The following is a 24,232-nucleotide window of genomic DNA, read 5'->3' as shown; positions in this document are numbered from 1 at the left end:
CCCAAGGTAAAGTTGTTCAGGGGGCCGATGTCGGACACAAATGCCACCATGTAATGTGCCAGGTTGTACTTTTCCAACCGTTCCATGACGCACTCGAAGTGGAACTTGGCCCGCTCCGAGCTGTTGGCGGCGACCACGTCTGCGTAGACGACCTGGAAGTACAGGCCGTCTACGGACTGGATGGCGAACGCGTTGCATTTCCATCCGATCTTTGGTGTGCTGCAAATCTAGAATAATGGTCGGGGTCAGGATATATGTATGTGTCGAATTATTCTCGGGTTCCATTAGAGCGGAGTGAGTTTCGGTCTGAACACAGGCGTCGATCTACAGAGACTGACTCTTCGTTTCTCTAATCGCCAATTATGTTCCTTCGAACCACACACGGCGAAAGCGGCACAACGCTGACGCCTCGCTATAACGGTTCCTCTCAAAAGGGACAAGACAAAATCATGCAAGGTGGCAACGCTGATGTGTGTCGCGCTACACTTTTGTGGCGCCGCACAAGCAAAGAAGAATAACATAAGATGATGAAATAATTCGAGCTTCTAGGAAACACAAGCAGTCCAAGAAACTAGCATTCCTTATACACTGAGATATACCATTCACCGACATATGTATATATTAGCCTCGAGATATCAATCACCTCGGGGGCGAAGAGCTCGTCCATGTGGAGATAGAACGGCTTCGGGCTGTCCAGATCTGCTCCCTCAGATCCACGCGTCCGTCGGCCACAGCCTCGGGATGCATCATCATGAAGTGGAGGATCAGCTCGGCCGTCTGGGTGGGGATGCCCAGGATTGGAAGCACCACGTCGAGGGAGACGGAGGGCGAGATGTTCGTCATGGGAATCGAATATATCCTGATATATATATATCCTCGATCAATGCGCGCGCTTTGGTTGTTTTGTTTGAAAACATAAAAGCTTGTTTATCGATAGATGGTTCGGGCAATCGAATAATTTATATTTTCCGGTTAAAAATCAGTTTCCAATGAAAATCAATGGAAAATAGATGGAAAATCTTAATTAATTTATTAATTAATCATTTAATTTCATTATTAATCGTAAAAATAATATCGATCAACTTCTCAAAACCGACACCCTGATATCGAAATGTCATATGGGAGGTGGACCGATTTTAACAACACAACAACAACATTAAATTTTAGTAACAACATTTAAAACATTAATAATACTACTTAAATGTTGGCTCACTATGGTATTTGAGGAGCCAACATGATGCTACAGCTGCTACTATTCTGCCTGGTGCTCTTCATCAACGTCTACTGGTGGGTTGCTCGCGTTTCTCGCCCGCATAATTGAACCATCACTTTCCATTTTAGGATCTTGCCCACGGTTATTAGCTGGTATTTGGTCAAGAGGTTTCGGGTCAAAGTGCGGATCGGCCGCATTTCGCTGCCCTACTTGTCGCTGCGGAATGTGCACATCAGCAAGAGCGGCTTCTCGGTGGTATGGATAACCTTTAACCCCCGGTTTTCCGAGGCAATAAACACTCCTGTTTTTCGTTCGCACAGCAAATCGAGGAGGTGTGTCTGCGCAGCAGTTTCTTCACCACCGAGGTGACCAAGCTGCTCTCTATTTACATCCGGGATATCCGCATCAACAAGGACATCCATAGTCGGCAGGATGACACGGAGGACTTCTATGAACTGCGGCGAACGCAGACGGCGAAGACGAAGGGAGTGCCAGACTTCCGGCAAACCAAAGTGCCGGCCAGCATCATCACCTTTGCCCAGTTCATGGCGGTGCATGTGAACAACATATCAGTGGTCCTGATGAACAACGACTTTGATCCCGGCTGGTTTATCCATGCCACCGCCAAGGAGCTTCATCTGGACGGGAGCATCGTGCAGAATGCTCGTGTGCTGCTGGTGAATGCGGCGCTCAGCGAGGCGCAGGCCAAGATGCTGAGGCACTGCAGCTCGCGGCGACAGTCGCTGGAGAATCTAAACAAGATTCGACCCTGCCTCGGCGAGGTCAGCTTCGATATGACCCTGGATGCCTCGCTCTTTGCCCAGGGTCCGCTGTCCATGGATGTAGGTTGTCTATCTTATGTTTCCATAGCTTACTTATCATTTATACCCCTTACAGACCCTTAGTCTCGTCATCAACAATGCCAAATCCGTCATCCACGGCGGACTGTACGAGTTCCTTAGCGAGGCCAAGCGAAGGACATCGACTGGTCAGCAGTCGCGGCGTTCCACGCAGCCTTTGGCTTCCTCCAAGAGGACCTACGACAATGACAACTACGAGAAGCTGGCGCCGATTATACCAAAGAACTTTAATTTTAGCATCAAGGCGGCCACCTTTTCGGCCGTCAAAGAGAACTCACAGAACGATTTTAGTGCCAAGCTGCAGTCGTTTCAGGTGGGTTGATATTAGAGCCCTGAATGAATTAATTAGATTTTTCAGTTTAATAGAATTGAATGAATGAACGGCATGCATCCCGAAATAATTCAAACGACAATTTCTTTTGAAGAAGAAAGGGCCATTTTGTGATTAAATCTGCATGAATTTTATTTACTAAGCAGTTAACATAGATTTGTGAACAATTTTCCACTTTTTGTTTTCCAAAAATTCATAAAAATTATTCAATTCGAAATGAATTAGAAAAATATTTAAATTGATATATCCTTCGATTAATAATTGCTAATACTCTTTAACTACAGATCTCGGGCAAGTTTAACTCGAAAGTCACGGATGAAAAGACGCTGCTACCTTCGATGCTGGCCAAACTGGGCTTTCACCATTTGGACATTGATACCAAATATGAAAAGCTGCTCTTTGTAGAACAATTCACCATAGACTCGGTGGTAAGAATAGAAAATAGAATAGAAATAATCCTAGAAATCCCTAAACATCCTTTACCTTTTAGCTGGAAAAAGACATCTTTAATCTTTATGTAAAGCTCAAGACATTCCAAATCATCTATAACCACAGCGAGATCTATGATTTTGTTAATAACAATTTCCTGGCGCGCCAGCGCTCCAGCGGATCGCAGCCAATGCAGCTGATACACAAGCAGAAATCTCTGCCGGACAGCTTGCATATGGAAATGGTAGCAGAGAGCAATTTACTGCGTGGTAGTCATCGCCGGGAGGGCGGAGTTCTCGAGTGGATTATGCAGAGGATAGTAGTCAAGGGCTGTGCAGAGCTGTTCAATGTCTCACTCCTGATGAAACTGGAGGATGAGCACATCGCCATGAGTGTCAGCCACACGAGGTTTCTGCTCGAGCAAATCGAGGAGAAGCGGAGTAACCTATATGAGAACAAGTTCCTCAACTTGCTGTTGAATCAACGTCAGTGGAGCATGGAGCTCATGGTGGAGACGCTGTGGTCAAATCTGGGCAACTCCATCAACGATACGAATAACCTGAAGAAGACTCATTCTCCCGGTTCTCCCTTTTTCCTCGGAGTGAGCTTGGTTAAGCTCTGCTCCTATGCAAACACCACTAAGTTGGACATCTCCGTGCACACTTTCCGCACGGAATACAGCATGCAACTAGCGGAATTTGTGGTCAAGTCAATGGAGTGTTTGCGGCAGTACCGGGGCATCAAACCAAAGAACGTTTCAGGACAGACCAGGCCAAATCTTACGGTCAACGTGCAGCCATCATCACAATCATCTACCTCACTGCGAGTGTCTGTTAAGGTCAAGGATATTACGGCCTACTTTGTTAATCATCACAACGTTTACACGCTGCTCAGTTTCTCAGAGTTAAATCTTTCGAGGTCTCAGAACTTGACTACTCTAAAGCTCGAGGAGTTCCAAATGGCCATCATGCGTTCGATGACCGCCTCTTCACTTTGTCTCACGGACTTTTCGGACGTGTTTGCCACCTGCAAAATGATACGTTTGGAGCACGAACAAGTGGAGGGCTCAATGGGCAAGCTGTCCATTTATATACCCGGTGATACGGAGGCCACGTGGAATGCCAATTTGCACATGCACTTGTTAACTTTGGTGAGGGATATGCAAGACTTGAAAACGGAGTTGGCAATTCCAGCTTCGCCTGTGAAGAAAACCGTTCCCAGAGGAGCACTCGTGGTGGAATTGTCGGCCGAAAGGCGCACCATCTTTGAGATTAAGTTCTCCGATCGTCACTCTATTCAAATATTTTTAGAGAGCCTCTTCTTCAGTCGCAAGGAACGATGTATGATCTATGCGGAGAATGTCTTCGTCAAGATCGACGATCAGCACATATTTACAGTCAAGGAATTGGATCTGCAGTCGGTGCCGCGCTTGGAGGTGCTCACCCAAGAGCGGCAAAACTTTCCCGGCTTTCAGCTGGCCTCCAACAAGGTGTGGGTCACCACCATTGGTTCTTTTAAGGCCATTTTCCCCTATGATCACGACTTTTATAACGCCGTCAATGGCGAGTGCACCTCGCACTTTAAGTGGCTGAAACAGGTGCACAACTACAAGAAGAAACCGTTTACAGTGGACTCGCCGCTGCCCTGTGATTTGGTGATCAAGATCAAGGAGTTCCTGCTGGAGATCAGCGACGATCCCTTTGAAGTCAAGCTACGTGATAATTATGTCCTATTGGTGGATGAATATCTGGAGAGTTTGAAGCGCAAGGCGCTGTTCGACAAGAAGATCGGTGAGCTCTGCTCGGAGCGTCTTTTGTTGCCTTCCGGAACGATTGAGGGTCTCTATGCCAATCTGGTGAAGAAGAACTCGGAGATCTACATACAGCGATCGAAGAAGATTCGCGAAAGTGGCCCTGTTCGCACCCGATTGCTGGCCTGGATCATGACGGACGTTAATATCATGGCCATGGCGGATACCTCCATCCATGGCTATGACAATGTGACGCGTATAATGCGCGAGATCGATCACGAGAGTCCCTGGCCGGAGGAGGGACTGGAGTTTTCTACCTTGTGGTGCCGCGGAGTCAACATCAGCTGCACCGAATGGAAGTTCATGTTGAGGTATAAAGACTTTTAAAGGAATAGTAATATCAATACTTATGTTATATATATTTCCAGGGACTTTCCGCAACCCATGTTCTGTGTGAAGAGCATGCGGCTGTACGGCAATCTTTGTGGAGCCGAGCAAATGGGCTCCAAGCGAGCCAAGCGCGACGTCTTTATTGAGGTGGGCGAACCCTTTGGCACCGATGTCATCCAACGCAGCATGCCTTCGCTCAAGTTCTACCATGACTTTGACTGCGAACTGGAGAGCTGTAGCTACGCCTTCGGCGCCTGCTGGGAACCTGTGATGGCCCAGTGCAATTTGAGCTTTGAGAAGATCTCGGCTCCATCGAAGGATCCCTCGCCTCCGCTGCCGTTTTGGGATAAGCTGCGTTTACTTCTGCATGGTCGGTTAACTCTGATAGCCAAGCAGTTTACTATATTGCTCCATGCCTCGCTGGATCCTTATAATACCACCGAGGAAATGGAGTTGACGTGGAATAATTGTGGAATTGTTTTGACCAATGCAAAGATTATGTTTAAAGGAGAACTCAATGTGACGGTGCGAACAGCTTCGCGATACGACGATTGCCGGCTGCTGCATTTTCCCAATCTCAAGTTGACAATCAAACTGAAGTGGGTTTGCCTAGCTAATCCCAATGACCACCATGCCGTGATGCCCTGTGCGCCGGACAAGCTGCCGGAGTACTCGAGTAACCAAGTGCACGATTCTTTCCGCGCCTTCCGCTCGCTTAATCTTAATATTTGGATTTCCTTTGAAACTAAACCCAAGGCGGGCGAGGATTTGGAGGTGGATATACCCAGTCTGGTGCTGTACGGCAGCACTTTGAGATGGTTTGAGAGCCTGCAGCTCATTCTTTCGGGCGTGACGAGGCCCACAAGACGAGGACCAGTCTTCAATAATGTGCGACCCAGAAAGAAGCCGCTGAGTCGTCACTACAAGAAGGCCAACCTGCAGATGTGCCTGCACAAGTTCCAGGTGCTCTACTGGATGTCGCATGCTTTGCAAAAGGGTTTCCAGTTGAATGGCCGCCGTGTGTCCTTCAGTTCCGAGCACTCGCTGACCCTGAATCCCATTGACGATGGTTTGATTCATAGGCCACGAGCGGATTGGTCAACGATCTATATGAACTGTGAGCTCAACGATGCCGAAATCTGGCTGAAGAGCATTCTCACCGAGAAGATGGACAGCAGTTCCGAGAACCTGGCCAGTGCAGCGGATGCCTTTAAGATCGTGCGATTCTATTTCCTAAGCGTGGCCAAGGTTTCCTACGGACGCGAGGCACTGATACCCACGACGGCCACGAGCACGGAGGAGGATGTCAAGGCGCAGTCCACGACGCCCACGCACAAGTTGGTGGTCTACGATCTGAAGGGAGCCTGGACGAAGAGCAATCGGGATGTGGCCTTTGCCCTTTTCGATTCCTTCATGAAGTCGCAGAAACTGAAGAACAATCTGTCGACGGAGGCGGTGAAAAGCTATCGCAAAGAGGGTCCCAGTTCGGCTGTGCTAAAGCATAAGCGAAGTGATAGCACCATTACCTTGTCCAGCACTACGAGCGAGGTCTTGCCAAGTGAGTTTGATACCTTAAGTATATAGCTAATATAATTATACCCATTACTCGTAGAGTAATAGGGTATTTTGTATTCGTGCAAAAGTATCTAACAGCTAGAAGGAAGTATATATATGCCGTCTGTCTGTCCGCCTATCTGTCCGTCTGCCTGTCCGTATGAACGCTGAGATCTTGGAAACTACAAAAGCTAGAAAGTTGAGATTTTCCACACATATTCTTGGGCTTCCTACGCAGAGCAAGTTTATTTCATCCGAGCGCCACGCCCTCTCTAGCGCCCACAATCGCCCACTAACGATTTTGGTATACAGTTAGTAAAGTATAAATGCAATTTTGTTGTGTATACTTATACCTATCGAAATGTAGAAGACATTTTTCAAATCGGACCATTTATTAAAAAGTTATGCGCAATCAAAATTGTTTATAATTCTATCTCCCTCGCACTCCCTTTTAGCCGAGTGACTATAGCGTTCTCTCTTGTTTTTCTTCCAGTTTCCAATCCGAATGCCTCGCTGAAGAAGGCGCCCGCGCAGATCCATGCCACGGCCATGTTGCAGCAGCTCATCGCGGAGGCGGATCACAAGTTCAATGTGTATAGCGATGATCATAGCACCCAGTCCAGGGAATTGCAGCTCCAGGGGCTGCAGGCCTGTTCCGCCCAGGATATAATCCACGAGAACTGGTCGATTAGTCTGGTCAACTCGCAGGTGCTCCTCAAAGGTTGTGAGACATCGGGCTATGTGATCATCAGTGCTGCCAAGGCGGAGATCCTGCAGCGGGAGCACCGTCCCGTTTGGCGCGAACGCTCGCTGATCTCGAAAACCACCTGGAAGGGATTGCTCGAGTGCATGCAGTACTATGCGACAGTTAGCGCCGGGGATAATAATTCCCTGTTGGAAAAGGAAATCATGTGGCTGACGGTGGACAATATACAGGACAAGGACGAGACGGTGATCAACAATCTGCCGGACATCTCGCATCTGGTGGGCAGTGGACGCAGTGTGGGCGGTGTGGTGTCCGAAACTGTGGGTGCCTTCCTCAGCGACAATTCTGGCGAGGCACAGCCCGTCCAACTGCAGCGCATTGTGTCCAAGTGCAAGTGCGAGTTCTTCTACGTGAGCTACGGCGATGCCATCGATCCAAATAGCATTACAGAGGTGCCTCCTCCTCCCTCGGAGGAGCTACAATCGCCGTGGGAAAAGCAAGACGATCCCGTGGATGCCTTCACGCTGATGCATCACGATCTGGATGTGTGCACCAATTCGCTGCAGTACGCCATGATCCTGGATATTGTAAACAATCTCCTGCTCTATGTGGAGCCGCAGCGAAAGCAGGCGGCCGAGAAGCTCACGAGGATGCGCTTCCAGCTGCAGCTGCACTCGACGGAGGATCAGAAGCGACCCATTCAGCAGAAGCAGACGGTTATCCGCAGTTTGCTGATGAAGATTCGCTCGCTGGAGAAGGACACCCATATGATTAGCAAGGAGCGGATCGAGGATGGTGACTCTCTGGAGCTGCGGCAGGAATACGATCACGTTCAGCAGATGATCCGCGAGAGCAAGGAGGAGTTGAACACGTTTAGCGAGGATCTGGACATGATGTTGCTGTGCTACAAGGAAACCCAGTTGTCGCAGCTTAGTAAAATATTAAACGTTCGCTCGGATGAGTCGGTGACCATGGTGCGTACGAATGAGATCTGCTTTAAGCGTGCCCAGTGGCGACTCACCGAAACGGATGGTCAGATTGGCATAGCTGATTTGGTACTGAGTGCCTTTCTGTACACCAAAAAGTCCAAGAGCGACGACTCGGTGGAGCATCTCTTAGAACTAGGCAACATTCGCATGGAGAACCTTTTGCCGCGCGAAATCTATCGCGATGTCCTGCTGGCCACCGAAATCCAAAAGGACATGCCGGTGGACACCCACAAGCGGGTGCTGCGCATCTTTTGCCGCGAGAAGGCTCCCGTGGGCGGAATATCGGTGAAGGAGCACTTCGAGATCAATGTGGCGCCCATTACGATTGCCATCACGAAGAAGTTCTACAGCACAATGCTGAAGTTCTGCTTCCCCGATCGCGATGCCTCCGAAACGGAAGTCAGCGACGAACTGGACGACAATGCTTCAACTAGCTCCGCTTCTACCACGAATTTACAGGCCAAGCCTTCCAGCTCATCGTCCTCGTCGACCAAACGCTCTGGAAAGGGCAAGAAGGGCGCCAAGGACTCGGAATTCTATGTGAAGATCGAAAAGGATGATGTGGAGAAGATGAAGGAGCGGGCGGAGAAAAACAAGCTCTTTATCTACATCAAGATACCCGAAGTTCCCGTGCGCGTCAGCTACAAGGGCAACAAGGAGAAGAATCTGGAGGACATCACAGACTACTCACTAGTCATACCAACGCTGGAGTATCACAATGTCACTTGGACCTGGTTGGATCTGCTGCTGGCCATGAAATCGGTCAGCCGGCGGGTGATCTTCTCGCAGGCCATCAAACAGAAGCTTCATATCCACCAGCGGCAACCGATTCTGTCCGCTGGAGAAAGAGCCACGCCGCAGGAGGCAGAGGACAAGGCTGTGATGCTGTTCGGAAATCGGTTATTAGTGAGTTTACTAATTACTAGATATTAAATAAATACTTATTAACAATTAACTTTCTCCATGCAGAATGAAAACCGTAATCAGAAAAAGGGAGTCTTCAAGTTTGCTTCGGGCAGCAAGAGGTCCGGAAATGATTAAAACTCTAAAGCGCTCTTTCAACGATATATATTTGTATGCTTTATACTTTATATTTATTACTGTACGTTCAAAGGATGTACGAAAATATGTGCAACTTGCGGTACTGACCAGGACTTAGCACAGCTTATCTAAAGCGCCGTAATCAACTTGGCCCGTTTAACAATACATTATACAATTACGATACAATCATCATCACCCGCACTCTCAAGTATTATGCTATGTAACTCTCTAAATATAGCTATTTATGTATGTATGTTTGTTGTTAGCAATAAAGAGGGAGTAGGCGTAGTTCATTTTTACACACCGGTTTAGTGATATTTTCTGTAAACTTTAAAACACTTAAACTAAAGCGGCATCATCGCTATATCATCATCGCTACTTGTTCTGTTGCTTCAGAGGTGGCTGAGGGTATAATAAATTAAATAAATTAGTTTTAGATCCAAGGATCAGTATGGATAACCTACCAGCACAAAGACTCGCTTGGGCAGTGCTCGCTGCACCAGTTCATCGAGCAAGGCATTCTGGCTGTCGTTCTTCTGCGGATCCGCCTTGGTGTTGTACTCCAGGCTGAGGACTGGGAGCTCCTGCCAGCCCACTTGCAGGGGATACAGGTTGTAGACCAGCTCCTTCTCCTCGTAGGCCATTATGGAGATGTCCAGCTGGGGGAAAAGAAAGTTAATAGATAGGAATACCAAAGGTATTTGTTAGAGTCCTGCGTAAATCATTCAATTTTTGTTTTATCATAGTATGCCATGAAATATCTGATTGGTTTACTTTAATTCTATGTGAAATAAATTGAATGTTTTACTTTTTCATTTCGAGTTGAATGAATAATTTTTAGGAATTTTCCAAATTTGTTTGTTTTTTTTCTTTTTAAAACAAAAATTGGAACATTTTTAACCAATCAATGTTAACTGCATAGTAAATAAAATTTAAGCAGATTTCATCACAAAATATGGCTCTTTCTTCTTTAAAAGAAATTGTCTTAGTATTATTCACTTCTATTAAACTCAAAATTCTAATTAATTCATTCATATAAAGAGAAAAAATTTAAAATAATTCATTGAATCCATTCATGCAGGGCTCTTAGTATTTGTTTAAAAACCTCACCTGCTTGTGACCCGAACATATAAAGTTATCCGTCTTGCTGATGCTTAGGTTGGCTATTAAATGGAGCACATGCGTGGTGGGGTTCTTCAGCACCACTTTAAAAGCCATGGGCATTTTCACAAACATCTTCTCCTCGATGGTGCAGTAGATATTTAGCGGTGGCTCCGCAATACCCAGACCACTGATCACAAACTTGGATTCGTTCTCCTCCTTGCCATTTGCCCTTCGCCAGCGAATGCAGAATACTCCAAAAATGGGTACAGTAGAGGGATTTGCCTCCAGCGTGTAGATGCCCTTGATGAAGCCACGACAATGACCCGTTCCCTGGACAGCTTCCAGGGCCTTGTTGTAGATGAGTCGCGTGGTTTTCAGCGCCTCCTGCGTACTCATTGCCTCCTCGGCCACATTGACATCATCTGACTGCATGGAGCTACTCATCGCACCCGCATTGGCCACCTGCAGGGCATTGGAAACGGCCGAATTGCTGTTTATAATGGTCATGGTGGTGGGGATCTTGGTCACCAGACTCTTGCTCATATAGGCACTCATTCCGGCGGGAGGTGTGGGAGCAGGAGGTTCCTCCGAGGAGGAGGGTTTCACGGCGGGCCTAATGAACTTACTGGCCACCGCCTTGCCCTCCAGCTTGCCGCGATGATCCAGATCCCGGGCTGTCGTCCAGTCGCCCAGCGTGGCATTCGTCCGGAGCACTATCACGCTCTCCAGTTGCTCGCCGGCGCTGTACTTGTTGGTGTATTTCTTCTGCTTAAAGCTGTAGTTTGATTGCACTAGGTTGTGATCCTAGATGGGATTGAAAACCATAAGAAGAGAGAACGCTATAGTCGGGTTGGTGTCACGACTATCTAATACCCGTCACTCGGCTAAAGGGAGTGCGAGGGAGATGGATATATACAATTTTAATTGCGCATAACTTTTTAATGAATGGTCCGATTTGAAAAATATCTTCTACATTTCGATAGGTATAAATATGCACAACAAAATTTCATTTATACTTTACTAACTTTATACTAAAATCGTTAGTGGGCGTTAGAGGGGGCGTTGCGCTCGGCTGAAGTAAACTTGCGCTGCGTAGGAAGCCCAAGAATATGTGTGGAAAATCTCAACCTTCTAGCTTTTGTAGTTACCGAGATCTCAGCGTTCATACGGACGGACAGACAGACGGACATGGCTATATATATATATACTTTATAGCGTCTGAAACGCTTCCTTCTCCTTGTTACATACTTTTGCACAAATACAATATACCCTTTTACTCTACGAGAAACGGGTATAAATCTTTATGGAGATACCTACACATATAAAGAAGCTGTCCAGTATCTCCACATCGTCCACGGCCACCACTTCCGTGTTGGCTCTTAGCAGGAAGTTCTCGCCACGATACACCTGGTTCAGGGGCTTCCGGTCCAGCGTGTAGAAACGGGCGGTAAACTTAAAGTCGCCGTAGCATCGCACTGTTAGCGTATCCTCGCGGGACTTTCGCAACCTCGTCTCGTCCAAATACTCAATCTGCACCGGAGAAATCGCAGCCAGGCTCTGGACGACACTCTTCACCTCGTGATCGGGTGTGGATTCCGAGCTGTTTGGAGCAGTGGTGACCCGGGCATTGGTGCCACCGCCTCCTGGCCCGCGATCCACATCCAGGGTGTAGCTCAATCTTTGCTGCAGCTTGATCTCCGCCTCTGCCAGGCTGAAGATGTAGAAGGTGGCCGTGTTGCTCCCATGAGCCGAGAGTTCGCCCACATCTATTTGGATCTGGGAATGCAGCTTCTGGCGGCCCGGTGAGATGTCCGTGGTGAGGAAAACTGGAAGATAAAACGGTGACGGATTAGGACTAGGTGAATAATATAATAGTTCTTACTTTGCAAAATATATATGGTTATATTTTAAAAACTCGGGTCAAAAAAACAAGGTAAACCTTTAAAATGTTGCTTATAATGTTTTATGATTGAGTTTAATATCCTTTTTTTCAAATATTGATTTACAGTAAAAATATAAAAACAAACATTGATCTTAAATCATATCTTTTAAACTTAAAAAAAAGAGCCAATAACAAGGTATACCTTTAAAATATTGCTTATAATGTTTTATGTTTGACTTTACTATCCCTTTTTTCAAATATTGATCTTCAGTAAATAAGTAAAAACAAACATTAATCTTAAATAATATCTTTTAAACTTAAAAACCAGAGCCAATAACAAGGAAAACCTTTGAAACATTGCTTATAATGTTTTATGATTGACTTTACTATCCATTTTTTCAAATATTGATCTTCAGTAATTAAATAAAAACAAACATCTTATGACCTTAAAGAACATCTTTTAAACTTAGCATATCAACGTACCATATTTATTACCATATCTATATTATTATTAGTTTCTTATAGTCAGTGATTCATTAACAATTCCCCTTTTTTATATATTGACTTAATAACGTACAATATTACCATGTGGATAAGGTTACAAACCTTTATTTTCACTTATTTATGATATCTTATCTTAAGATTGGAACTCCCGTCACAAGAAGACTGATTGTGTTCCCACTCTCCATTCTCTGTCTTATCTAATTTCCGAACCCCAAACAAACATCATGAAGTGGGAACAGTATCGCCTAAACAACTTCCTCATATCTCCTACAGAATACCAAGTTCATTGCCGTGTGTAAACATCGATGAACAGGTGTTTTTTGTAAGTGGGTTTCACATTGGGTAAGGTCAGTGTCGCTGGGCTCTATAAATGATTGTGTTCTATCGTTTGGCCCACCAGTCCATCGAAGTAAGCATTACAGACGAGTCTTAAGATCGAGATGCAAGGTGTGCTGCTTCCTCTGATGATGTGCTTGTGGGTGATTTGGATTCCTCGGATTACCGCAGAGGATCTGGACCTGCGACGAGTTCCCCGAGTGGTTGGTGGTCATCCGAGTGATGTGCGCAATCAGCCGCACATGGTCAACATCCGGCGACGTGGCAACTTCGAGTGCGGTGGCTCTTTGATCACTCCCCACTGCGTCCTGACCGCCGCCCACTGTTTGAAGGAGGGTCCACCATCCGACTTTGTGGTTCGCGGCGGGGTCACCTATCTGAGTGATATGAGCAATGCCCGCTATGTGAGGAGGATACTCCTCCCTTCGGCCTACAGTCGCTCCACTTTGGATCACGATGTGGCCATCCTGCAGCTCCAGCATCCTCTGCAGCCCTCTATTGCTCAACCCATCCCCTTGGCCGTGAGATCTCCTCGTCCCGGCTCCTTTGTGCGGGTTTCCGGCTGGGGTTTAACAGACGATAGCTCCACTTTGCTGCCCAATCAGCTGCACAGCGTCCATGTGCAAGTGATGCCGCAAAGGGAATGCAGGGAACTCTATAGTGGTTACAGGAATATAACCTCCAGCATGTTTTGTGCCTCGTTGCCGGGCTTAAAAGATGCCTGTGCTGCGGATTCCGGAGGACCAGTAGTTAACTCGCATGGCTTCCTAGTCGGCGTAGTTTCCTGGGGTCGAGCTCATCGTTGTGCCGCCGAAGATAGTCCCGGGGTTTACTCCGATGTCAGTTACCTATCCGATTGGATAGCGGACAACATGCGCAGATATTGCTAGATATTAATCAGTATTTTAGTTTAGTTAACCCTGATCGTTGACGTCACCTGAAAAAGAATGCCGCATTGAAGGTGCCTTCCAATGGTGTTTGCTCAGTTGGTTTGCCCATGCTTTTCACCGAATATCCGGCCATAAAAGCCGGGACAAGGTCACCCAACACCACAGTTCACAGCGAGATGCTTTGGCGTTGGGAGTATCTCTTACTGGGCCTGCTGCTCCTGGCAGAGCTCACCCAACTGGGTGAAGCGGTGGCCAAGAATAATCAGCGGAGGAATCGGAGGCTTCGAAATGGAAATAGTGGAAACAAATTGGCAGCTAGAAGAAATAATACCAATAGAACTACCGCCAAAAAACTTTCTACCAAAAAGGTCAATCAAAAGAAGAAGACCTCCTCATCCGCTAGTCCAGCTAAAATACAATCGAGAATTGTGGGTGGCACCACCGCCAACATTTCCAACTTTCCCTTCATTGTCCAGTTGCGTCGCGGAACGAGTCTCTGTGGCGGATCCCTACTCAACGATCGATGGGTCATTACAGCCGCCCATTGCGTCAAAGGACACAGTGCCTCCGATATTTCGGTGCGTGCAGGGACCAAAACTTTGGATGGCAGCGATGGCATTGTTCGCTCGGTGGACTCCATTCACATAGCACCCAAGTTCACGACGCAGAAGATGAACATGGATGCTGCACTGCTCAAGTTGAATGCCTCGTTGACGGGCACAAATATCGGAACAATCAAGATGGCCACCTCGCGCCCCACAGCGGGCGCCAAAGTTCGGATTGCGGGTTGGGGAATCACCAGGGAGGGCAGCACTACGGCCTCCCAAACTCTGGAGGCCGCCACCATACGAGTGGTCAAGCAGCGAAAGTGTCGAACGGATTACCGGGGAAAGGCTAGTATCACCAACTATATGATCTGTGCCCGCGCTGCTGGCAAGGATTCGTGCAGCGGAGATTCCGGTGGCCCGGTGGTGATAAACAACAGCCTGGTGGCCCTCGTATCCTTCGGCTATGGATGCGCAAGAGCCGGTTATCCTGGCGTCTACACACTCATGTCCGCAGTTCGTCCTTGGGCCAACAAGGTTATGGCCAATAATTAGGGATCGCAAGTCTGATCTAAAACTAGAACTCTGAACTAGAACCTAAGGTCGTTAGTTGCTACGTGCGATTTAATAAATATTTGTTAACCAAACACCACGATCTTCAAAGACTTTTGGCAATGTGGGGTTTTAAAAATAGCAATAACAATTGATTATACCACAAGGTATAGAATATCCAAAACAGCACATGATCTTGACGCATGAAGCGTTAGCCTCGACTATAACCATTATAAGTAAATATTTTTGAACAATAAAACATATTAAAACATTGGAAACAAACAGGCATATGTTAGTTGGGCCTAAGTGAATTCCACAGATAAAATAAACAACTACTGTTTACAAAAACAGAATTTTAGGTCCCTAATTAAAAGTTTTAAAAAGGTTTGATCACGGCTTAATCGATCGATAGAATCGTCTTATAATGACTAACCAATCCCAAATCGTTTTACTTTAATAGGTATTAAATATTAAATATCTGGTAAACTTTTAAGGCAAACATGGTTAGTATTTACTATTTACCATTATTGTTTGTCGTGAATAAATAATTCTTATGAAGTGGGGCATAACTAGTTGTTAGTTTCTTTTATTTGAACAGAAAATCGGAAAGAAAAATCGGAAGAGATTTCCTCTCCTATAATTTTTATTCCGATTGATTGACTATTAAATATTTACCATTATTGTTTGTTAAGAATAAACAATTCCTATGAAGTGGGGCATAACTAGTTGTTAGTTTCTTTTATCTCTTTCTTTTATTTGAACACCGAAAAATCGGAAGAGATTTCCTCTTTTATAATTTTAATTTCCGAATTTGACTTCCCGGCAAAGATGGTTGATTGAACAATTGTGCAAAGATTGTGTAATGTCTTGTTCCGCCCAGATTTACTGGATATAAAATCAAGTTCCATTCTGATTTCAATCTAGTTGGATAACCACCACAATGATTGCCCGGATTCTGCCCTCGCTGTTGCTGCTTCTTATTCCTCTTCTAGGATTCCCTTACCGAATTTCCGCCTCCTTTTACGGCAGCGAGGAGATCCAGCCGCGCATCATTGGTGGTCAGGTGTCCAGCATTAAGCAGGAGAAATATCTCGTACAGGTCACCACATCCACGGAACTCTGCGGAGGATCGCTGATCAAACCGCGTTGGGTCATCACCGCCGCTCATTGTGTTTACAAGCAGAACAAGGATGAGTTTAAGATCTACGGAGGTGCCTCCGATCAGGCGGGTCCATATGCCACCATTCGCCAGGTGGATTTCGTGGCCATTCGTCCAGATTTCAATCGGAAGACCTTGAACATGGATGTGGCTGCCTTGCGACTGACTTCGGACATGACGGGCGCCAATATAGAGACCATTGCTTTGGCCTCCCAATCCGTTCCAGCTCGCGTTTTGGTCAAGGTATCCGGTTGGGGTTATCTCCATGCCGATGCCACAACAACTGCCACCCGGGTGCACAGTGTCCTGGTTCCCGCGTGGTCGCGATCTTCTTGCATAGCTGCCTTCAAGGGTATCCATAGGATTACCCGCTCCATGATGTGTGCCGCCAAGTTGTACAAGAAGGATTCCTGTGATGGCGACTCGGGAGGACCTTTGGTCTATCGCGGTGAGCTGGCCGGGATCGTATCCTTTGGCTATGGCTGCGCCTCCTCGCTGCCCGGTGTCTACACCAGTGTGCCTGTGATCCGCGAGTGGTTTCTTCGCGTGGTTAAAGAGAATTCCTAAGTCTTAGGTTTTAAGTTATAATAAATAAGTAAAGTTTATCTCAAGGCAATTAACTTGGGAATGCAGGAAGGGGTATTTTGTGGATATATATAACATAGCTGCGGAGGTTATAGTACACCAGTAGACCATGTTAAAGCTCCTCTTTGGACTAGCAGTGCTCCTACAAGTGGATGGGAATTCCTGCTCACATCTTCCGCTTGGTAAAATCTTCGGAGGAAAAACAGGGGAGGTAAAAAAGCATTCCTTTCTTGTCAATCTTCGACGTGGTGGCCAGTTCCGCTGTGGTGGCGTGATAATCTCGCCCAGCTGCGTTCTCACAGCGGCTCATTGCTTGGAGGGAAGGCATCAGGATGTGCGGGATTTAACAATCCATGCCCAACAACAGTGTCTAGGTGATGAATCGCCTCCCGAGCATGTGCGTCCAGCCTGGTATGTTGGCTTAGCTCCAAACTACTGCTCCCAGCGCGGATTGGACTCCGATGTGGCTGTGATCCGAATGACTCGCCCCTTTGACATCGCCGGCAATGCGAGTCTGGTGGGGATTGACTTCAACGATCTGCCCAGACAGGCCAATCTCACGGTGTTGGGTTGGGGTGCCACCAGCGAGCAGGGTCACAACTGGAATCAGTGCCTGCAGGAGGCGAAAGTGCAGCTCGTCTCGCAGAGGCAGTGCATCCAATCCATGGACTCGGCTCAGCAACGAGTTACGAACAATATGTTTTGTGCTCTGGGTGAGGAGGCCAAAGATGCCTGCAAAGGTGACTCCGGAGGTCCCATCATTTACTCCGGCCGCCCGGTGGGCATCGTTTCCTGGGGCTATGGCTGCGGCAGTGGTTATCCAGGTGTCTACACCCGGCTCAGCAGTCCATCCATTACGTACTGGTTGAAGAACTTCATCCAGCGACATTGCTGGTGATCCAATAAAAATGTTAATAAATCATTTTCAAAGAAGAATCGACGTGTGCCCAATGTAAGATTACCACTAATTCAAAGTATTAATAGGTACACAGAAAAAAAATGGTAATGGTCAATTTGATATTTTTTAAAGATCAAGTTGTTCATATCATTTTGATATGAATAAAGACCATGTTAATCTTTTTTTATATTATTTGCTCAAAAAATACTAAATTTGGTATTTTTATGATATGATAAAATATCATGTTGATATGTTCGGATTCTTATTGATATGAAATAAGGTAGAAATAATCCTATTTCATATCGGTTTTTTTTTCTGTGTATTAAATTTGAAACCCCTTCCGGAATTCCAAATAATAGTTAAATCGTGTGAACCAATTTCCGGGTTAGCATCATTATCACTTTCCAATTTAGACAGCCAACTGTATACACATAGTAGCTGTCAGTCTGGACACGCCATGGTTGGCCTGTGGTTGCTTTGGTGGCTCTGCCAGTTGACTTTCGCTTCCTCCAGCAAATCCCGCATAGTGGGAGGCCAGGAGACGACCATATCCCAGGTTCCATATCTGGTTTACCTGCGACAGAATGGCTTCTTCATCTGCGGTGGCTCCTTAATCTCCACGAGTGTTGTGCTCAGTGCAGCACATTGTGTCTATGGATCCCAGCCAGAGGATTACATGGTCCATGCCGGCGCCAGTCGGTTGGATGAAGCTGCTCCCGTGATTCGCCGGGTGGAAATGTTCCATGTTTCACCCACCTACTCCTCCACCAACTTTGACATGGATGTGGCTTTGCTGCAACTGCAGGAGCCTGCATTTCTGATTCCCGGTAAAGTGGCCATCATTACTCCTTGTCGAAATCCACCGGAGGGTAACGCCTATGCCAGGATCAGTGGTTGGGGAGTGACGCGCGAGAACAATCGAGATCCTGCCGAACAAGTCCGTACGGCCATGGTGAGAGTGCTTCCTGGTGCAGAATGCCAATTATCTTATGCAATCACTGCCCAACTAACCGACTCCATGATCTGTGCCGCTGTGCGTGGTGTCCGGGATTCCTGCTCCGGCGATTCAGGAGGTCCCTTGGTCTATCGCGGTCAAGTTTGCGGCATTGTCTCCTGGGGATTTGGCTGTGGGAGAGCTGCATTTCCAGGTGTTTACACCAATGTGGCTAGCGAAAGGGTTTACTCTTTTATAGAGCAAACACTGCGCAGGATTAGGAATTAGATCTTTTGAGAAATGTAAACTAATTTCCTCTCCTCTCATCCTATTTTGATCCAACTCTTTTCTTGCTATTTTACCAACTATAAGATCTTCCTATAAATATAGAATAACCCCCAAAAGGGTTAAAGTTTTAGCCATTCTAAATAAAACTTTAATGAAGAATCTAGATTACTATGAAGTTTTTTAATCTCTATAAGTCTATAGGTATTTTCTAAAGAATAAAGACCTCTTCTTTGGATCAAAGTTTTATCTTTTTATTTTACCAACACCACACAAAAAAACAAGCATGTTCCCGTAAAATCGACATGGCCATGTAAATTTCAGGTTAAGCAAAACTTTTAAATGAAATACACTTTCCGACCAGGTTAAATTTACCTGACCACATATCAAATTAAAATTGATCTTTAATAATGTAAAATCGATCTACGTTTCATATCGATTTTTTGGGTATATAATCTTGATAAAAAATCATTTACCTACAAAACGGTTGAATATACATGGAACCTTAATGACAAAAGGATCTTATTCATATCGAGATCAATGGGTAATATTTTAATCAACTAATTTGTTGAATCTGATGAACGACCGAAACAAGGTCGGTAAAAAAAAAGTGTCTAGAACACCCGATATAAACCATTACACAGCTATTTTTGTTGGGTTTCAATTTCCCATACCGAAATCCGCTGATGGAATCCAACGATAAGCCGCACAAAATGCTTGATTAAAATAATTATTATTTGCGCAATAAAATAATATGTGTGTGCTGTGTAATGATTGTTTCCTAAAAGGCATATAAATCGGAGCGCAGAGCCGCGCGTTTCGAGTCGTCGGAATAGCGATTGAAAAAAGGTGTGCTTACTCAGTTGGCCAGCGAATCGGAAACTCGCGATTTGGTAGTTACAGCTACCGGAGATTGGATAGGAAATGGAGTGAGCCGTCGATGGCGACACTGTGGTGGCTCTGGCTCTCGCTCCACCTGATCCCAGGCACCTGGGCAGCCGGAAACGAGGGAAACAGTCGGATTGTGGGCGGAATACCAGTGGATATTGCCAGTGTTCCCTATCTGGTGAACCTCCGCATTGCGGGGAACTTTCTATGCGGCGGTTCCTTGGTCACCCCACAACATGTGGTCACCGCTGCCCATTGTGTCAAGGGAGTGGGTGCCTCCCGCATCCTGGTCGTCGCCGGAGTCACGAAACTCACGGAAACGGGTCTTAGAATGGGCGTGGAAAAGGTCTACACCCCGAAGGCGTACAACACGCGAACCCTTACCACGGATGTGGCTGTTTTGAAACTCAAATCCCCCATCAGTGGTCCCAAAATCTCCACCATTGAGCTGTGCAAAGTCAACTTTACGGCCGGCGAACTGATCAAGGTCTCTGGGTGGGGACAAATCACGGAGCGCAATAAGGCGGTTTCTATGCAAGTGCGCAGCGTGGATGTGGCGCTGATTCCCCGTAAGACCTGCATGAACCAGTACAAGTTGCGTGGCACCATCACCAGCACCATGTTCTGTGCCTCAGTTCCCGGGGTAAAAGATGCCTGCGAAGGCGACTCTGGAGGACCGGCCGTCTATCAAGGTCAACTCTGTGGAATTGTCTCGTGGGGCGTTGGCTGTGCCAGGAAGAATTCGCCAGGAGTCTATACGAATGTCAAGACTGTAAGGAGCTTCATCGACAAGGCTTTGGGAATGTGAGCCAAAAACTAATAGTACAAGTAATGATAGTTGCTTAAGATGTAGTTAAAAGTTATTAGCCAAGATATAAAGATTCCAATAAATATTTAAATTGATTAATAACACTAGTTTCTGTTAGTGTTGGACCCCTAGATCACGAATTTCTTCTTATATCTCCGCAGATATCAATTCGATTGTACCAGCGCAGTAGCTCGACAATTATGAATGAATGATTAATGAATTATAATAAAAATGACTCACCGCTATTTCTCAGGCCCACGGGAACACTAATGTGTACGCCCACATTCTGCAGATAGACATTGTACGGATTGTTGACGGTGGTCACCACAGGATAGTACTCGTTGACCAGCATTCTCGTGGCAGTCGCTTCCTCATCCGAGCCATGGCCAAGGTTCGTTTGCGTGTCCAGATGAAAGCTGGAATAGAATGTTCAGTGGAGCATTAAATGCGCTGCTTGCATGCAATTGTCCGGAAATAAATCGAATCGCTTTTTCGACCTACGTGGGCGCAATGTAGCAAATGGGATTGATCGTCACATTGTCATCGAGATCGCGACTGCGCGTGTGGTGCCGGAACAGTTGGCGTGAGTAGTTGGAGCTGCACGTGAGTAAAGCGGCCACCTGGTCGGTGCCCATGTGCGCCTCCAGGCGAACGATGCGCAGCTGGGTGTTCTCGTGGAACTGCTGGGCTTCGGTGCTGCAGAATAGCTGATAGTAGGAGCCGGGCTCCAATCTCATGTTCTTTTCAAAGTTCTTGGGCTCCTGCGGGGGCTTCTCCTGCGATTGCGTTTGGCCACGCAACAGCGTGAGGCTGGGAAAGCAGAAATACTTGAGTGCCTCCAGTTTGTAGCTGTTCTGCGGATTCGCCGCATCGGCTAGAATGACATGGAAGTTGCGCACTCTCAAGGGAACATCCGTGAGCACACTGAAAGAAAGTTACCTATTAGAAACTGTTTCATATGAGGCAGATAAATAACCTACCGCACTATCAGTTGCAGCTGCAGCAAGTCGTCGTTGTTCAGCTGAACGCGTTCGAATGTGGCGCACATTTCCAGCACATCGCTGACCTTATCTAAATCAATTTGAATGGGCGATTTCACGGTAGTCAGCGCACTGGTCCACAAGGCCTGCGCCTCGGGCGTCAACTGGGTTTTCGGCATGGGCGGCACACCTTGGAACACCTGCCAAAGGTTCTCCAGCAGCAGAATCCGCTCTGCCTGCTCGCCATGATGGCGCAGGGACAGAGCTTCCACACTGCAGGATATATAGTCAGCCACGGAGCCCGAGAGCAGCGCACAGCGAAGCGTTTTCAGCAGAACATCGGTGAATATCGTTGACCACTTCTCCTGGCGATAATCGGGCAGCATTAGGGAATACAATCTGTAGTGGGAAAGCATTACAATTAGTATTCTTCTAATCGAAGAAAGTATAAATCTATTATCTCACGTCAAGGCCTTGGCATGATCGCCGCTCTTCAGGTACTCCTCCGCCATATCAATAGCTAGCTTCTTGCGAAACCTGAGGCACTTGTAGATTTTGAACTGGGCCATCGCCTGGCTGAGCAAAGCTATAATCCCCGACGAGTGATTATAGCCGCGCTCCTGATCACATAACTGCACGTTGGCCTGCTGCTCGGCCAGCAAATCGCCGGTTTTCACCGCTCGTATGCCAAAGAACTCGGTGTACAGAGATAGAGAATTCTGAGAGGGAGCTGGCGTTCCTTCCGCCGCGGATTGCAGGGCAGCATAGGCCTCCTGCGCGGAGTCCCGCCGCTTCATCACATATTCAGCTGCCTTGTGGTAGTAGATTCCGGGATGTTGCGTCTGCAGGGCGGGCAGACCGTTCTTGATGGCCTCGCAAAATAGCTCAGCAAAGACAGAGTGTCTGAAAACAAATGTGATATTGTTAACTAGGATTTTATAGAGATTTCTGATAAACATTACTGCGTGCTCAGCCAGGCATGATGCTCGAAGGCCAGATCCTTGAAACCCACTCGCGACTTGTACTTCTCCACATGGATGATGAACTGGTTGATGGCATCCCTCGGCGTCTTGAGCTTGAACATCAGACGGCAGATCTTGTAGTTCAGAAACCCGGCCAGAGTTTTAATCTCCAGGCAATTGCCATCATTTATGCGTATCTCATCCAAATTGGCATAGGCCTGGAAATAGTGCCTACGAAAGAATAGAGGATTAGCTATTGAACAATAGCAAAAACAAGGATTACCCACTTTTGAGCCGTGCTAAAGTCCTGCCGCATCTCCGCCACGAATCCCAGCTTGAATTGGTGGCGAATCTTCAGCGAGGTGTGCGCCGCCGTCAGCTGATCCCGATGGTTGCGTATCCTTTTTGACATGAGGGCGTAGTAGGACTGAGCCATGTCCAGGAAGGCGGACTCCAAACGCAATGCGTAGCCCGTCAAATGCTCCGTGTGCGGGAGTATGAAGAGCATCTTGCTGGTTATGCCACAGGCGTTGGTCAGACTGGCGGCTCGCTCGGCGGCCAGGAGATCCTCGCCCGGTGGCAGAGGAGCTGCCTTCTGCAGCAGCACCAGGCACAGCCGGGTATTCCGCTCTTGCAGGGAATTCTTTAGGGCCTGAACGATTCCCGCACACTGCACCTGCTTCTCCGTCCACTGGAGGTCGTTCCACTCCATGTCCTGGAACAGCACCACCACCGAGGGCAGCACGTGCAGGTGCTTAAGCATCCAGTTGCGCTTGAGTATGCCCTTCGGGTGGTACCACTCGTAGGAGGCCCTCTTCGGCTTCGCGACGGGAAACTCGTAGTTGGGCGGCAGGAGCTTGTACTGCACCGCCGCCCTATCGGCGGCCTTGCGCTGCAGACTGCCGCTGAAGGCCTCCCAAACGGCCTTGTGCACCGCCAACCGGGCGGTGTCCAGTCCGCAGAAGCCAATCAGCGGCTGCGGGGTCACGAGCAGCTCCGACGGCAGGGCGGTGGCGTCCATTGTCATGGCTGCGGCCGCTGCTCCTGCTGCTCCTCCTGCTCAGTATTGTGAGAGATCGATTCAGTGCGTCACCCAACGGCCACTCCTCTCCTGCTCCTGCTCCTGTGCTGCAATTGATGATCTTCTCCAGCTACGCTACGTTGTCCTCGGGTGTCGGTCGGAGTGTGGCACGGTCACACTAGTATGACCGTGCGACGCACTCTAAATAACGGTTGAAAATAGCTAGTTAAGTAGCTAGAAGAATAAATAAATAAATATGGCTAAAAAATAGGATTAATTTATTTTTAAGAGTAGGATAATTTAAAAACTAAATAAATAAATTCGGCAAAAAAATAATATTAATTTATTTTTAAAAGTATGATTATTTTGAAAAATTAAATTTGTAATAAGTGACTTTATAAAAACATTTACTTAAAATATTAAATCACATTACCCAGGAATTCTATATTTCGTAATAATTCCAGTATTGGTGGAATTATTTATTTAACAAAATCAATATAATCAATAATATAATCATAATTTGGGTTTTACTTTTCGTTTATGGTTCAAAACCAGTTGAGTTGTTCCTGAAGCCTGGAGTAGCAAAATTATTTGTATAAAAATGTTTTTTAAAACATATACAATTTTTTTTTAATC

The 24,232-nt window shown here is 46.8% G+C and overlaps 8 protein-coding genes across 8 annotated transcripts; 7 read left to right on the top strand and 1 right to left on the bottom strand.

Annotated features, from left to right (window-relative positions):
* The first annotated feature begins 643 nt into the window (after positions 1-643).
* Positions 644-9,562, top strand: hob (bridge-like lipid transfer protein family member hobbit). Its single transcript, XM_017145322.3, has 9 exons — positions 644-1,287; positions 1,342-1,468; positions 1,534-2,055; positions 2,111-2,386; positions 2,689-2,832; positions 2,895-4,954; positions 5,012-6,531; positions 7,021-9,128; positions 9,192-9,562. Exons 1-9 carry the CDS (start codon positions 1,235-1,237, stop codon positions 9,261-9,263), a joined length of 6,882 nt encoding a protein of 2,293 aa, XP_017000811.2. The 5' UTR covers positions 644-1,234; the 3' UTR covers positions 9,264-9,562.
* On the bottom strand, positions 9,276-23,775 carry gry (trafficking protein particle complex subunit 11 gry). Its single transcript, XM_017145332.3, has 10 exons — positions 22,863-23,775; positions 22,576-22,806; positions 22,079-22,516; positions 21,614-22,012; positions 21,135-21,557; positions 20,874-21,049; positions 11,685-12,193; positions 10,374-11,171; positions 9,728-9,922; positions 9,276-9,665 (listed from the first exon to the last, which is right to left on the bottom strand). The coding sequence occupies exons 1-10, from the start codon at positions 23,600-23,602 to the stop codon at positions 9,639-9,641; spliced, it is 3,936 nt and encodes a 1,311-aa protein (XP_017000821.2). The 5' UTR covers positions 23,603-23,775; the 3' UTR covers positions 9,276-9,638.
* On the top strand, positions 13,171-14,016 carry LOC108059880 (trypsin beta). The gene has a single exon (XM_017145344.3). It carries the CDS (start codon positions 13,194-13,196, stop codon positions 13,977-13,979), a length of 786 nt encoding a protein of 261 aa, XP_017000833.2. The 5' UTR covers positions 13,171-13,193; the 3' UTR covers positions 13,980-14,016.
* Positions 14,014-15,165, top strand: LOC108059877 (uncharacterized; the record flags this gene model as incomplete). The annotated part of the gene is given in 2 exon segments (XM_017145340.3): positions 14,014-14,136; positions 14,138-15,165. Coding segments are annotated over 2 exon segments (1,065 nt in total), but the record flags the coding sequence as incomplete, so codon positions are not given.
* Positions 15,885-16,907, top strand: LOC123003099 (seminase). Its single transcript, XM_044394615.2, has one exon. The coding sequence runs from the start codon at positions 16,017-16,019 to the stop codon at positions 16,800-16,802; it is 786 nt and encodes a 261-aa protein (XP_044250550.1). The 5' UTR covers positions 15,885-16,016; the 3' UTR covers positions 16,803-16,907.
* On the top strand, positions 16,848-17,718 carry LOC108059879 (chymotrypsin-1). Its single transcript, XM_017145342.3, has one exon. The coding sequence runs from the start codon at positions 16,930-16,932 to the stop codon at positions 17,716-17,718; it is 789 nt and encodes a 262-aa protein (XP_017000831.2). The 5' UTR covers positions 16,848-16,929.
* On the top strand, positions 17,981-19,026 carry LOC123003100 (seminase). The gene has a single exon (XM_044394616.2). The coding sequence runs from the start codon at positions 18,176-18,178 to the stop codon at positions 18,938-18,940; it is 765 nt and encodes a 254-aa protein (XP_044250551.1). The 5' UTR covers positions 17,981-18,175; the 3' UTR covers positions 18,941-19,026.
* On the top strand, positions 19,702-20,755 carry LOC123003101 (seminase). Its single transcript, XM_044394617.2, has one exon. It carries the CDS (start codon positions 19,878-19,880, stop codon positions 20,631-20,633), a length of 756 nt encoding a protein of 251 aa, XP_044250552.1. The 5' UTR covers positions 19,702-19,877; the 3' UTR covers positions 20,634-20,755.
* Positions 23,776-24,232: the final 457 nt, after the last annotated feature.

Source organism: Drosophila takahashii, chromosome 3L (genome assembly GCF_030179915.1).
Source record: "Drosophila takahashii strain IR98-3 E-12201 chromosome 3L, DtakHiC1v2, whole genome shotgun sequence".
NCBI classification, from domain to species: Eukaryota; Metazoa; Arthropoda; class Insecta; order Diptera; family Drosophilidae; genus Drosophila; species Drosophila takahashii.
The sequence above is the reverse complement of the archived record's forward strand: the minus strand, read 5'-3'. Positions and strand labels throughout refer to the sequence as shown.

What these genes read in the sequence shown, in the direction of transcription:
- hob (XM_017145322.3), top strand. Translation starts at nt 1,235, where the DNA reads ATGATGCTACAGCTGCTACTATTCTGCCTGGTGCTCTTCATCAACGTC. An exon ending in GAATGGAAGTTCATGTTGAG is followed by an intron (nt 4,955 to 5,011) that starts GTATAAAGACTT and finishes ATATATTTCCAG; the next exon opens with GGACTTTCCGCAACCCATGT. An exon ending in TACGAGCGAGGTCTTGCCAA is followed by an intron (nt 6,532 to 7,020) that starts GTGAGTTTGATA and finishes TTTTTCTTCCAG; the next exon opens with TTTCCAATCCGAATGCCTCG.
- LOC108059880 (XM_017145344.3), top strand. Translation starts at nt 13,194, where the DNA reads ATGCAAGGTGTGCTGCTTCCTCTGATGATGTGCTTGTGGGTGATTTGG.
- LOC123003099 (XM_044394615.2), top strand. Translation starts at nt 16,017, where the DNA reads ATGATTGCCCGGATTCTGCCCTCGCTGTTGCTGCTTCTTATTCCTCTT.
- LOC108059879 (XM_017145342.3), top strand. Translation starts at nt 16,930, where the DNA reads ATGTTAAAGCTCCTCTTTGGACTAGCAGTGCTCCTACAAGTGGATGGG.
- LOC123003100 (XM_044394616.2), top strand. Translation starts at nt 18,176, where the DNA reads ATGGTTGGCCTGTGGTTGCTTTGGTGGCTCTGCCAGTTGACTTTCGCT.
- LOC123003101 (XM_044394617.2), top strand. Translation starts at nt 19,878, where the DNA reads ATGGCGACACTGTGGTGGCTCTGGCTCTCGCTCCACCTGATCCCAGGC.
- gry (XM_017145332.3), bottom strand. Translation starts at nt 23,602, where the DNA reads ATGACAATGGACGCCACCGCCCTGCCGTCGGAGCTGCTCGTGACCCCG. An exon ending in ATTTGCTACATTGCGCCCAC is followed by an intron (nt 21,050 to 21,134) that starts GTAGGTCGAAAA and finishes ATTCTATTCCAG; the next exon opens with CTTTCATCTGGACACGCAAA. An exon ending in CCAAGCGAGTCTTTGTGCTG is followed by an intron (nt 9,666 to 9,727) that starts GTAGGTTATCCA and finishes TTATACCCTCAG; the next exon opens with CCACCTCTGAAGCAACAGAA.